The 13,128-nt window shown below is 41.7% G+C and overlaps 1 protein-coding gene across 1 annotated transcript; it reads left to right on the forward strand.

The window, feature by feature from the left end:
- The first annotated feature begins 661 nt into the window (after positions 1-661).
- On the forward strand, positions 662-12,772 carry ZNF317 (zinc finger protein 317). Its single transcript, XM_052644265.1, has 7 exons — positions 662-797; positions 8,170-8,289; positions 9,026-9,168; positions 9,591-9,717; positions 10,171-10,266; positions 10,752-10,834; positions 11,342-12,772. Exons 2-7 carry the CDS (start codon positions 8,190-8,192, stop codon positions 12,659-12,661), a joined length of 1,869 nt encoding a protein of 622 aa, XP_052500225.1. The 5' UTR covers positions 662-797; positions 8,170-8,189; the 3' UTR covers positions 12,662-12,772.
- The last annotated feature ends 356 nt before the right edge of the window (positions 12,773-13,128 follow it).

Below are 13,128 nucleotides of genomic sequence, written 5' to 3' on the forward strand. Positions count from 1 at the left end.
GTCCATCACCAACTCCCGGAGTTCACTCAGACTCACGTCCATCGAGTCAGTGATGCCATCCAGCCATCTCATTCTCTGTCGTCCCCTTCTCCTCCTGCCCCCAATCCCTCCCAGCATCAGAGTCTTTTCCAATGAGTCAACTTTTCACATGAGGTGGCCAAAGTACTGGAGTTTCAGCTTTAGCATCATTCCTTCCAAAGAACACCCAGGGCTGATCTCCTTCAGAATGGACTGGTTGGATCTCCTTGCAGTCCAAGGGACTCTGAAGAGTCTTCTCCAACACCACAGTTCAAAAGCATCAATTCTTCGGCGCTCAGCCTTCACAGTCCAACTCTCACATCCATACATGACCACAGAAAACACCATAGCCTTGACTAGACGGACCTTAGTCGGCAACGTAATGTCTCTGCTTTTGAATATGCTGTCTAGGTTGGTCATAACTTTTCTTCCAAGAAGTATAAGTTGGAGAAAATGTGCCTGATTCGTAGATTACACCTAGGCAACTCCCTCAAGCCCGCTTTAATCCCCAAACTACATTTCCCAGAATCCTTTCCGCTCTGTGCTTCCTTGTTCGCGTCCAGATTTGAAGTCCCGCGACACTTAGAAGGCGGAAGTGAAGCGGAAGCCATTACTCTTGGGAGGAGAGTGCTGCTATACACATGGGAAGAGGGGTGGTCCACCGTGGCTTCTTACAAGCTCTTGGTCCCCGCGGCCTATCGGACTTTCCGTATGAACTTGTCATCCCTTCGGCTGCAGCTTCCGTGACCTTTGCTTCCCATGATTCTACTGTCGGTGATGTAAGCCCCGCTTTCCTCACTTAACCCTTTACTCTTGCCCTTCATGAGAACCCGGGAAGCCCAGAAGGACGGCAGAGTTAACAGGGGACAGGACCTGGGACCGGGAAGCCAGGCAGGAGTGTGTTTTAGACCCTGTGATAAGCGGTATGAAGTGCTAGTGATGAAGTTTAGCACCCGGCTGAGGCACCAGTAATGTGGTCCAAAAAATTGACGTCTTGGGGTGGGGACAGAAAAGCCCATTCCAGATGAGTTCAGGACGTTATTGAGGTGGATATGTGAGTTAGGAATTGGAGACCCAAGGATAAACTACCTACCTTTTGCTTTGTGGTCATTTTTGTCTAATATTAATAGCAGCACACTGGTTTTCTTTCAGTTAACATTTGTCTTGAATGCTTTTTTACACTTAAACTTCTCTGTTATTTTAGTTGACTGTCGTGTAAATAGTCTATAACTAGATCTAAAAATACACTTCAGCGTCGTCGTTTAACTTGAGAATTAGTCCATTAATATTTAATATGATTACTAATATTTTGCATTGACTTTTGCCATCTTATTTGGTGCTTTCTAGTTTCCCTTCGAATAATTTTTTTATTAGAATATAAGACATATATGCCCCCCGCAAAGTATGAAAACACACAAAATTAAAAGAATAAAGTGATTCCTCAAACTAGGACAAGAAAAATAAGATTATGAAAACTCAGAAACCTGTATTCTTCTGAACTGCATCCACCTCCTTCTCCATGATTTTTTCCCTGGATTTTACTGCTTGTATGTTTTCTTAAAAATGTATTTCCTAATTTTGATAATTACTTACGATGAATTACATGCACCCAAGTATTTTCAGAGACATGCGCCTACCATTCTTTTTTAGATACAGAGTGACTTAAATTTTAGTCAGTTTACAAAGCTCCATATACTGTGGTTTTACTTGCAAATTGTGTTTTATACACGCACACACCTGTGCGTGTGTATAAATTTTGAGAATATTGGCATTATTATGCCATTGAATTTTACAGTTAACTGGTTACATCTTCTATAATGCTTTTCAGTCAAGTTTTATGAGTATCAGCAAGAAAGATATAATGGTTTTTGTTATTGTTAGTTTTATTCTTTGGAAAGTACTGATGTATATTTATGTTTTTCTTTCGTATCACACGTTTATTTTTATTATTTACTTTCTTTGCTGGACTTCCAGTAGTATTGAATGGAGTTCGAAAAGCCAACTTGAGGCAGTCCTGTTTTCTTTCTGACCTTAAGGGGAATTAACTTGAGTGTTAGCTGAAGGCTTTAAAAAAAAAAAAAAATAGTGTTAGGTAAAGGAAGCTCCTTTTTCCTAATCTAAGAGTTTTTTGTCATGAAAATCACTCACCAAGTAATTTTTTTTTTTTTCCCAGCATCTACTTTGATGTCTTGATGTACTTAAGTCATCTCAAACTATGCCTGATCTGTAGGTTCTAGTTCTGTTTGTGTTTTAAATGAATAAGTGAAAAATATGATTATCTTATTTACCTGGTAATGGTATTAAACCAATTACAGAATTAAACCAATCTACATTTGAGTGAAATTGGCTTGTAATTTTCCTTTTCTGTTTCACATTTATGCCAGCCTCATAAAATGGGGTGGGAGTGTTCTCTTTTTTTCTAAACTCTGGAATATTTTACCGAAGAATAGACTCACTTTTTCTTTACAAGGGAATTGTACCAGGAAAAACCACTGGGGTCTGGAGATTTTTTTTTTTTTTCCTAAAGCTGTTGTTTCAGTTCTCTAAAGAGTCAAAGGGCATCCAAGTTCTCTATTTAATTATGGTAAATAAAATTTCTTTAGAAACTTATTCATTCCATCTAAAGCTAAATTGTATAATCAAAGTTGTTAAAATATGGTCTTGAATTCAATTCAGTTCAGTCGCTCAGTTGTGTCCAACTCTTTGTGACCCCATGAACTGCAGCATGCCAGGCTTCCCTGTCCATCACCAACTCCCGGAGCCTACTCAAACTCATGTCCATCATGTCAGTGATGCCATCCAACCATCTCATTCTCTGTCGTTCCCTTCTCCTGCCTTCAATCTTTTGCAGCATTAAGGTCTTTTCCAATGAGTGATTCTTTGCATCAGGTGGCCAAAGTATTGAAGTTTCAGCTTTAGCATCAGTCCTTCCAATGAATATTCAGGACTGATTTCCTTTAGGATGGACTGGTTGGATCTCCTTGCAGTCCAAGGGACTCTCAAGAGTCTTCTCCAACACCACAGCTCAAAAGCATCAGTTCTTCCGCACTCACCTTCTTTATAGTCCAACTCTCACATCCATACATGACTACTGGAAAAACCATAGCTTTGACTAGACAGACCTTTGTGTCTGCTTTTTAATATGCAGTCTAAGTTGGTCATAACTCTTCTTCCAAGGAGCAAGTGTCTTTTAATTTCATGGCTGCAGTCACCATCTGCAGTGATTTGGGAGCCCCCCCAAAATAAAGTCTGTCACTGTTTCCATTGTTTCCCCATCTGTTTGCCATGAAGTCATCTCATACTGTGTTTTTAGTGCTTGATATATGTGTGATGTTACCAGTTTTTCATTCTTGTATTTATATGTTCTTTCCTTTATTTTAAATAAGTCCTGTCAGAATCGTGTCAATTTTCTTATTCTCTTAAAACTTTTGGCTTGATTGAACCACTTTATAATATGTATGTTTTCTGTTTCATAACTTTGTGTTCTTCATAATTTTCTTCTTTTACTTTCTTGGCACATTTCTTTACAATTTCTGACATTGGATACCTGCACATCCCAAAGGACTGTAGTGAATATTGTATTTCAGTTCTAAGTATTATCAAATACTATGACTTCTTTGACATGAAAGTTATTTAGGACTTTTAGTTTCAATTTCTGTGACCTTTTCCTGGTTTTTGGTTATTGTTTGCTAACTTACACTGTAGTCAGCTTGATGCCATTTTGTGAGACACACGTTGTACCCCATGTGTGGTTGGATTTTATAGTTAGGAAATACTATTTCATCTTGTGCAGTCTGCATATAGTTATTGAGTTGTCTGCTTGAACGTATTATTGAGAGCTCTGGTAGTGGCTTTGTCCATTCTCCTTAGAGACCTACCACCCTCCCCCTGTATTTTTGAGGCTAAAACATATATAGTATATAGCTAAAACAGTTATAGCTTTTTCAGGGGTTATACCTTTTTTCATTATGCAGTTCCTCAGTTTTTACTCTTAGCCTTTTTGGTTTAATTCATTCTGGTATTAAAATATTTAAACCAGATTTTTAAAAAAGTATTTGCCTTGTATGTGAAGCGAAAGTCATTCAGTCATGTCCGACTCTTTGTGACTCCATGGGGTGTACAGTCCATGGAATTTTCCAGGCCAGAATACTGGAGTGGGTAGCCTTTCCCTTCTCTAGGGGATCTTCCCAACCCAGGGATTGAACCCAGGTCTACCCGCATTGTATGCAGATTCTTTACCAGCTGAGCCACAAGGGAAGCCCATTTACCTTTCCATTCTTGCTGTATCCTTATTTTTTAGATGTTCTTGCAAGCACCATATAACTGGATTGTTTTTACTCCATTTTGAGAATCTTTCTACTGTAGTTGAAGCGTTTGGTCAGCTTTTTTATAGCTTTTTTTTTTTCTTTTTTTTCCTGCCCTCTAGCTTTTAATTTGAGAATTTTGTTCACTCCACATTTTTCTTTGCATGTTTTGAATTTATCTGTGTGTGTATATATATATGTAGAATTTATTTATATGTATTATCTTAGTAGTTGTCTTGGAGAATTCTTATCCTTGTTTGTTCATGACATTTAGATTTTTGATACCTTATCACTCTCCTTATTTACATCACTGTCCTGGTTTTGTGATCATCCATTTTATTTTATTATTTTTAAAAAATATTTATTTAATTATTTGGTTGTACCTGGTCTTAATTGTGGCAAACAAGATCTTGACTCTTCATCTTTATTTTGTGGCATGCAGGGTCAAGTTCCCTGATCAGGGATTGAACCTGGTCCCCCTGCATTGTGAGCAGAATTTTAGCCACTGGATCATCAGATCATGCCACTGGTCTTGCATTCTAATTTTGTCTTTTTTTTTTAACTTGAAAGAGATTATCGTGTATAGTCATGTTTAGTTTCATTATACCCACACATTTTCCTTGTTGTGTTCTTTCTTTGGTTCTTGGACCCTTTGGTGTAAGTTCTTAACAGTCTTTGCTTCCTTGAATTTTCCTTTCTCCCTAAAGTATTTGTTTTAGAATTTCTCTTTTCTGTGAGTGGCAAGTTCAAATATGATGTTATTTTGCCATCTTAATGGACATTTTGATTTTTAAAGTATATTCCAGAGCCATGAAGATGTTCCACTATCTTCTGGCTCCCATTGTTGCTGGCCAGTAGTCAGGTGTCAGCCTAATGTTTTACTCTCTTAAAGCAGTGATTCTTAAAGTGTGTTCTTCAGACCAACAGCATCAGCATCACCTGGGAATTTGTTATAAATGCATATTCTTGCATTTCACACCCCATATCTTCAGAGTCAAAAACTGGGGCTAGGGCCTAGCAATGTGAGTTTTTAAAAATACATTTCCAGTTTTAACAAGCTCTCCAGGTGATTGAGATGCAACTAGAAGTTGCATCCCATTGCTTTAAAGGTAACCTGCATTATTTTCCTCCCAGGCTGCTATTCAGATATTATTCTGCCATTTTTGTTCTCTGGTTCAGTTTAATTGTATCTAACTGTGATCTGTTTTTATCTTCAGTGTCTTTATATTTGCCTTCTGAAATGAGAAATTCACAGCTACTGTGTTCTGCAATAATTGCCTGGACTCCTTCCTCCTCCTTTTAGAATTCTGTTTAGAATCAGTTCAGCCATTTTCCTCTGTCTCCCATGGCTCTTTATGCTTATCATCTCTTTATCTGTGTGCCCTCATGTTTATTCTCTAGAAGTGGTTTTAAAATTTAAGCCTGTGTAAAAGTCACCTATAGTGCTTGTTATTAATAAAATAGATTCATCAGTCTACTTCAAAACTCTCCTTTAATTGGGCTTGGATATGAACTGGGAAGCAGAATTATTAAAGTTCTCTAGGTGATGTTTATGCAGCTGGCTTGAGGACCAGACTTTGTGTGAGACTCTGAAAAACGGGTTTGTTTGTTTGTTTTGAGAGGGGGACTGTGTAATCTGATGAAACTCTTTATTTCAACATTTTGCCTTTATTTTAACAATTGTAATTGTCCTTTTAGAAATTACGCATTTTAAAATTTCTGTGTATTTATTACCAGCGTGTGAATGATTTTTAAAAATACCTGTGTTTATTTTGTATTGTGGTTAAAATAGTTTTGAATGGGAGATTTAACCAGTATATGTAGATTGCCTGTTGGAAACAGAAGTGTTAATCTGTCCTTTTATCCCCTGGGACATTTCATCTGATTGGTTGAAAGCTTACAGATAGTCAAGTATAGAGATATTAATTTATGAGTGTAACACATTTCTGGAGTAAAAAAAATGGCTTGCAGTATTCTCAAAACTATTGTTTCTTTGGGCCTACAGGAATGACTGGTAGAGACAATTCTAGCAGGGGCAGAAATACCACTCAATAAAAGTAACAAAAAGATTATTCTCTCTATAGTAGTTCCACCTGTAAATTCTGAATATCTCTGGGTTGTGTTACAAAATTGAATATGGGGATTTAAAATCAAATATTGGAGGAATTATGGCCACAAAAGGAGAAATCATAATAGAACAATTGTAAAGGATAAAATGTGTTTTGGACTGAAAAACGATGAAGGTAGGTCTTTTGTAATTTGAGGAGCAGTGGTGAGATTAGGGTGAGGGAGAAATGGCATGTGAGCATGCAGAATACATGGTGGCATTAACTCTGTGCTTGTGTGATGCTGAGATCTGTATCTAGGGTCACCAATTCTAGCTCAACAAGTGGTATAATTGCTCAGATGAGAAATACTCCAGAACCTTGCTCTGGTCTATAGTTTACATTACCATGAAACTTTGAAAATATCCCACAGATTTGAAATTGATGTGAGTGCATTCTCCATCCAGGCTTGAACCACTTGTGTACCTTGCCCCATATTGCAGATGGTGAACAGTGAGGGCCAAGGCGTGCCTAAGCCACATGGCTGTGTCAACATACATATATCTCATAGGATCTGAACAGGATCCCCCTCCTCTCCAAGTTCCATCCCTTGTGATCTTTCCAAGACCCCAAGGCCCAAGGATGTCATCTCAGTATGAAGAGAAATGTGGGTCAGCTTATTTGTCACCATTCACTATCACTATCTTAAAGTGATAAAAGGACAGATTAAAGGGATAAAAGGACAGATTAATACTTCTGTTTCCAACAGGCAATCTACATTTAAACCTGTTTATTATTTGAGGTACTGTTCCAGACACTGCATACTCAGTTGCTTAGTCATGTCCAACTCTTTGTGACCCCATAGACTGTAGCCCACCAGGCTCCTCTGTCCATTGCATTTTCCAGACACAATACTGGAGAGTGGGTTGCCATTTCCTTCTCCAGGGGATCTTCCTGACTCAGGGATCGAACCTGCATCTCTTATGTCTCCTGCATTGGCAGGTGGGTTCTTTTACCCACTGAGCCACCTGGGGAAGCCCTTCAGACACTGCAGCAGTGAACAAAACAAAGACGTGAAAAATCTTTGTCTTCCTGGCACTTCTTGTCTAACAGGGTACATATTGTGTAGGAGATTTTGTCCAGAGAGCAAGTTTTTGATTCATTGTTAGTGAGGCAAACCTGATTCTAGTGATGACAAGCTCTGAGCTGTAGCCCACAGTTCATAGAGTATGGAGCCAAAGGCACTGGAGATCGGAACACATGGTCCTAGATGGATCCTCCTCTTGGTTACTTGAACCATCATAAGCCAGGATGAGCCTTGAATAAGTCTGGAGCCTAAGTGTTTAGTGAGTGAATTGGTAACATGGACTTTTCATGTGGCTCAGTGGTAAAGAATCTGCTTGCCAAGCAGGAGATGCAGGTTTGATCACTGGGTTGGGACAGTCCCCTGGAGTAGGAAATGGGAACCACTCCAGTATTCTTGCCTGGGAAATTTCATGGACAAAGGAGCCTGGTGGGCTATGGTCCATGGAGTTGCAAAGAGTTGGACATGGCTTAGCGACTGAATAACAATTGGTGACACATTACTTGAGAGAGTGACTCTGAGTCTTAGTTGAGGTGGGTCCAGGACCTCCGCCATGTTGCCTGGAGGTTTTACCTAAGCAAGGTTAAGGCCCAGAATGAGACAGAACTTGCTTCTCAAAAGAGGAAATGCTGAAAAACAAAAGTCAGAATTGTTGTGTGAGCGGGAGAGACAGAAAACCTTTGGCTACACCTAGTAGTCTTTCTCTCGTTTCCTGCAGATGTCCACTCCAGGAGACCCATGAGAGAGAAAGTGGCTTCCTGGTCCCAGGCCCTGCTCTTCAGGCAGATTTACTGTCATTCTCGTAAGATGGCAGCTCTTGGCCTGGCTCCCACATGGGGTAAGTTCTTCGGGTGTTGAATGCCCTCAGAAATCAAGCTTCCATGGCTCTGCCACTTCACTGAGGGCAAGGATATGCATAGCTAGTGGGAGGGCTGCCAGGTCAAAAATGGTGGGGGAATGCGTGAACTGAAGTGGGTGGGGCAAAGTCCTGAGAGCTCCCCCGGCAACTGTGTCTGATTCAGGGTCTTTGTGAGTTTGGGTGAGGCAGGGAGTGTTTGTAGTTGGTGAGCAAAGAAGGCTACAGGTAATTGATAACCCACTCCAGTACTCTTGCTCGGAGAAGGAAATGACAACCCACTCCAGTACTCTTGCTTGGAGAATCCCATGGAGGGAGGAGTCTGGTAGGTTATAGTCCATGGGGTCGCAGAGTCAGACACGACTGAGCGACTTTACTTACTTTACTTATTATTTTGATAAATCTGAGCAAAGTAATAGCTCCATCTCTTAGAGCTTTCATTTTTTCACTCATAAATTGAGAATGAGAACATATATTAGTTTCTTTCTTTTTTATTTTTTGAGGATGTGTGTCATTTTCTTTATGGCTATGTAGGCCCACCACCCTTTTTCCTATCCTTGAGTGGAGCAGGGCTGCTCTGGCTTGTTACACAACTTGTGTATGTGTGTGATTGTGATTGGGGCATGTGCACTGCACACACACATAATTAGTATGGGATCATTTCCTGATTTGCGAGTGTCAGGTGGGCTTTAATCCTCATGGGTTCTCTCTTCTCTAGCTATGACCAGCCAGGAGCCTGCCTGTATCCATGAGTCAGAAATTCCTCTTTCTTCAAAAGACCCTTCCTGTCCCCAGGATGTTGACCTGTTTGCATGCAATGGCCTGGAGCCTCATACATCAACCAGTGTTGAACCATCCCAGGTATACCAAGCTCTTTAAGACCCCTGAAGGTGGGGGAGGGTCGTCATCTAGGCTGATGGATGCCTGATCAGAGTGCAAGAGGAAGAAGCAGAGAAGGTTGTGAGGCTGGTATCAGGGATGTTAGGGAAAATGACATGTAACAAGTTGTTTTTTCATCATACAGCTCAAAGCTCTCAGGCCAGGCTGGAAGTGAAAGGAGGTTTGATCCCACGTCAGATGCATTTGAAGCAATGAGATAGGATGAAATTATCTCATAAGGAAGAGAAGACATCTAAGGACTGTCTTCTAAAGTAAATGTTTAGACCTCAGAGCCCTGTATTGAAAATCCTGTGTTTAGAGTCTCTCACACGTAGTCTTTATCCTCAGCCATCTTTTAACACAGGCTGGGTTCTCACTGACCCCAAATGTGTGTGGTGTTTCAGGAATCAGTGACTTTCCAGGATGTTGCTGTGGACTTCACTGAGAAGGAGTGGCCCTTGCTGGACTCTACTCAGAGAAAACTGTACAAAGATGTGATGCTGGAGAACTATAGTAACCTTGCCTCAGTGGGTAAGGCTGGTGTCATTTCTTCATTCATTCATTCATGAATCAAATGTCCTTGTTACAAGTGCTTGCTGTGGCTCAGGAACTGTGTGGGGATTTAGAATACAGTTATGGACAAGTTGACCTGGTCCCTGCCCTAGTGGTATCTCCCTTTGGATATTGAGATCTGTCCACTGCATTGACCTTGGAGGTTATGTGTGTCTGAGCTTGGGCATAGTTTTCTGAGTTAAGAAATCCTCATTCTTTTGAAGGGCAAAATGTGTGGGAACATTTGGGGGTTTGTGTTTTATGAAAGCCTTTCACTGTGTTCCTTAGAAATGTGGCACTGCCATTTTGCTGCTCCTAAGTCAGACTTGTCCATCCTCAGAACACTGAAGACCAAAATACTGACCCCAGACTATTGGAAGGGGTGGTCCTCTGCACAATTTTCCCTCAACATATGTCTTTCCCCATGAGTAGGGTGCCAGGTGGGCAAACCCAGCCTCATCTCCCACTTGGAGCAAGAAGAGGAGCTGAGGACAGAGGATCGGGAACTTCACCGAGGCCCTTGTCCCGGTAAGCACCAGGCAGACACAAGTGCTGCTGAGAATCTGCTCTTGCCAGCGATGGGGATGAATGGAGTTGCATTGGGAAACCTCACCCAGGTTGAAAATGCGCTTTCTCTTTGACTACACCTCCATCCTCTCAAAAGTCTTTTGGTTTTGGTGTCCCTTCATCTTTAAATTTGAAGTGACCATGTGGGCTCTTTGTCTCGTTCTTTCCTATTCAACATTCTTGGTCATACTCTTAATATCATTATCAATGTTAGTATTTGAAGAGTTAATTCTTAGTGAGTCAACTTAAATTTCTACCCCCTTCATTGCCAAATGTCTCACACGTCCAGGTTTCTCAGTCCTTTTTACTTACATGTGTTCTCCCCTCTCACATTCCCTTCTCTTCTTTATGATTTGTATCTGCAAAGAAAGCCAGCTCTATTTTTGTCACCATCGTCCCACCATTTTTCTTCGCCAGCAGGTTGATATTTTCCCAATTTGTTTCAGATTGGGCGACGCCATCTAAAACCAAATGGTCAATTCTTGTGGAAGATATTTTTGGGAAGGAAACATCTAATGGTGTGACAGTGGTAAGATTTCCTTGGAATAATTCTGAATCTTCCATATTAGGAGAAGACAGGGGTTAGCCTGAGTTAGAAAAGCTTCTCAAAACCAGGCAGGTCCCCCACACCCCTCAGCCACCCCCAAGAGCAAACACTGATAGAGATAGTATTCCCAGTTTGGGGAAAACCCTGAATTTGGCCCCAGACTTTTCTTAAAGTCCTATTGAGTAATTATTTCTATAACTACATCTCAGATGTTGAGTGTTGGCTTAATTTAGTTTTAAACAGTTAACAAAGTGTATATGCGAGAAGCTTTGTGAAAGTTACATTCATGGCATTCATTTATTTTCTTTTTTGATGGAGTCCATACAGGGCAGGAGCAATATTTTTGCTTTGCAGATTGTGACATCATTAGTAATTGCAATATGCTTCTACTTATACCAGTTTATGTGGGGATAGTCTTAGGAATGTAACAAACATAGGATATGCCTTAGTCATTTCCTAAATGCCTTAGTGATCCCTCTCCATCAACAGGAAAACAGTCAGCTTGGAGAGAAGTCCGCGGAGTACACTAACCTGTTTGACGTCTTTAGCATAGGCGCTCATCTCACTCAGCAGTTGGGAAGGCACACTGGCAAGAGATCGTATCACCGCCGGGACTGTGGGGTGACTTTCAGGAACAGGTCCCATGTAACCCAACACATGAGCATTTACAACGGGAGGAAGATGCACGAATGTCATCAGTGCCAGAAAGCCTTCACCACAAGTGCTTCCCTCACACGGCACAGGAGAATACATACTGGGGAGAAGCCCTATGAGTGCAGTGCTTGTGGGAAGGCTTTCAATGACCCCTCAGCCCTCAGGAGTCACGCAAGAACTCATCTCACAGAGAAACCCTTTGACTGCACTCAATGTGGGAATGCCTTCCGCACCCTCTCCTCCCTGAAGATACACATGAGAGTCCACACTGGGGAGCGGCCATACAAGTGTGACGAGTGTGGGAAGGCTTATGGCCGGAGCTGCCACCTCATTGCCCACAGGAGAACACACACTGGGGAGAGACCCTATGAGTGTCATGATTGTGGCAAGGCTTTCCAGCACCCCTCCCATCTCAAAGAACACGTTAGGAATCACACTGGGGAGAAGCCCTATGAGTGCACGCAGTGTGGGAAAGCCTTCCGGTGGAAGTCAAACTTTAACTTGCATAAGAAGAACCACACAGTAGAGAAAACCTACGAGTGTAAAGAGTGTGGGAAATCTTTCGGGGACCTCCTGTCCCGGAGGAAACACATGAGAATTCACATTGTAAAGAAGCCTGTTGAGTGCAGACAGTGTGGGAAGGCATTCAGGAACCAGTCCATCCTCAAGACGCACATGAATTCCCATACTGGAGAGAAGCCGTATAGGTGTGACCTCTGCGGGAAAGCCTTCAGTGCCAGCTCCAACCTAACTGCGCACAGGAAGATCCACACCCAAGAGAGGCGCTATGAGTGTGCTGCTTGTGGGAAGGTCTTTGGAGACTATTTATCCCGGAGGAGGCACATGAGCATTCATCTCGTGAAGAAGCGTGTTGAATGCAGACAGTGTGGGAAAGCCTTCAGAAACCAGTCAACCCTCAAGACACACATGAGAAGTCACACAGGAGAGAAGCCCTATGAGTGTGACCACTGTGGGAAGGCCTTCAGCATCGGCTCGAACCTCAATGTGCACAGAAGGATACACACTGGGGAGAAGCCCTATGAGTGCCTGGCCTGCGGGAAAGCCTTCAGTGACCATTCATCCCTCAGGAGCCATGTGAAAACTCACCGGGGTGAGAAGCTTTTTGTGTCATCGGTGTGGAAAAGACTCCAGTGACACATCTTTTTTAAAGAAAAACAGGAGAACTCAGATTGGCAGGGAACCTGACAGGTGTCAGGAAGGCAGGAAGCTTTGAGGAACTCATCTCACTGGGCATAAATTGTTAACTTGGGAGAAATTCAGTTCATATAAAAGCTGTGGAAAGACTTGGGTTTTTCCATGTCACATTGGAACTATGTAAGAACTCACAGTGGTTGAGAAAATGTGTATCTGAGGTGTGAGGAAGCTGTCAGTGTACGTGTAGCTCTCCAAAAACAGGAGAACTTTGAGAGGGAACCCCTAACCTGGTATTTAATGTCAGAATGACTTTAGTACTACCTTGTACCTTCTGGGCACAAGAACAAGCTCATCCTGGAGGATCTCTGTAAATTCCATGACTGGACAAACCTTTCCTGGTCTGATTGTATCCCTCATGAGAGAAATCACACTAAAGAGAAAAATCTATGAAATAAGGACCACAGGGA

This window comes from Budorcas taxicolor, chromosome 7, assembly GCF_023091745.1.
Source record: "Budorcas taxicolor isolate Tak-1 chromosome 7, Takin1.1, whole genome shotgun sequence".
Lineage (NCBI taxonomy): Eukaryota > Metazoa > Chordata > Mammalia > Artiodactyla > Bovidae > Budorcas > Budorcas taxicolor.

What these genes read in the sequence shown, in the direction of transcription:
- ZNF317 (XM_052644265.1), top strand. Translation starts at nt 8,190, where the DNA reads ATGAGAGAGAAAGTGGCTTCCTGGTCCCAGGCCCTGCTCTTCAGGCAG. An exon ending in TGGCCTGGCTCCCACATGGG is followed by an intron (nt 8,290 to 9,025) that starts GTAAGTTCTTCG and finishes TCTCTTCTCTAG; the next exon opens with CTATGACCAGCCAGGAGCCT. An exon ending in TCACCGAGGCCCTTGTCCCG is followed by an intron (nt 10,267 to 10,751) that starts GTAAGCACCAGG and finishes AATTTGTTTCAG; the next exon opens with ATTGGGCGACGCCATCTAAA.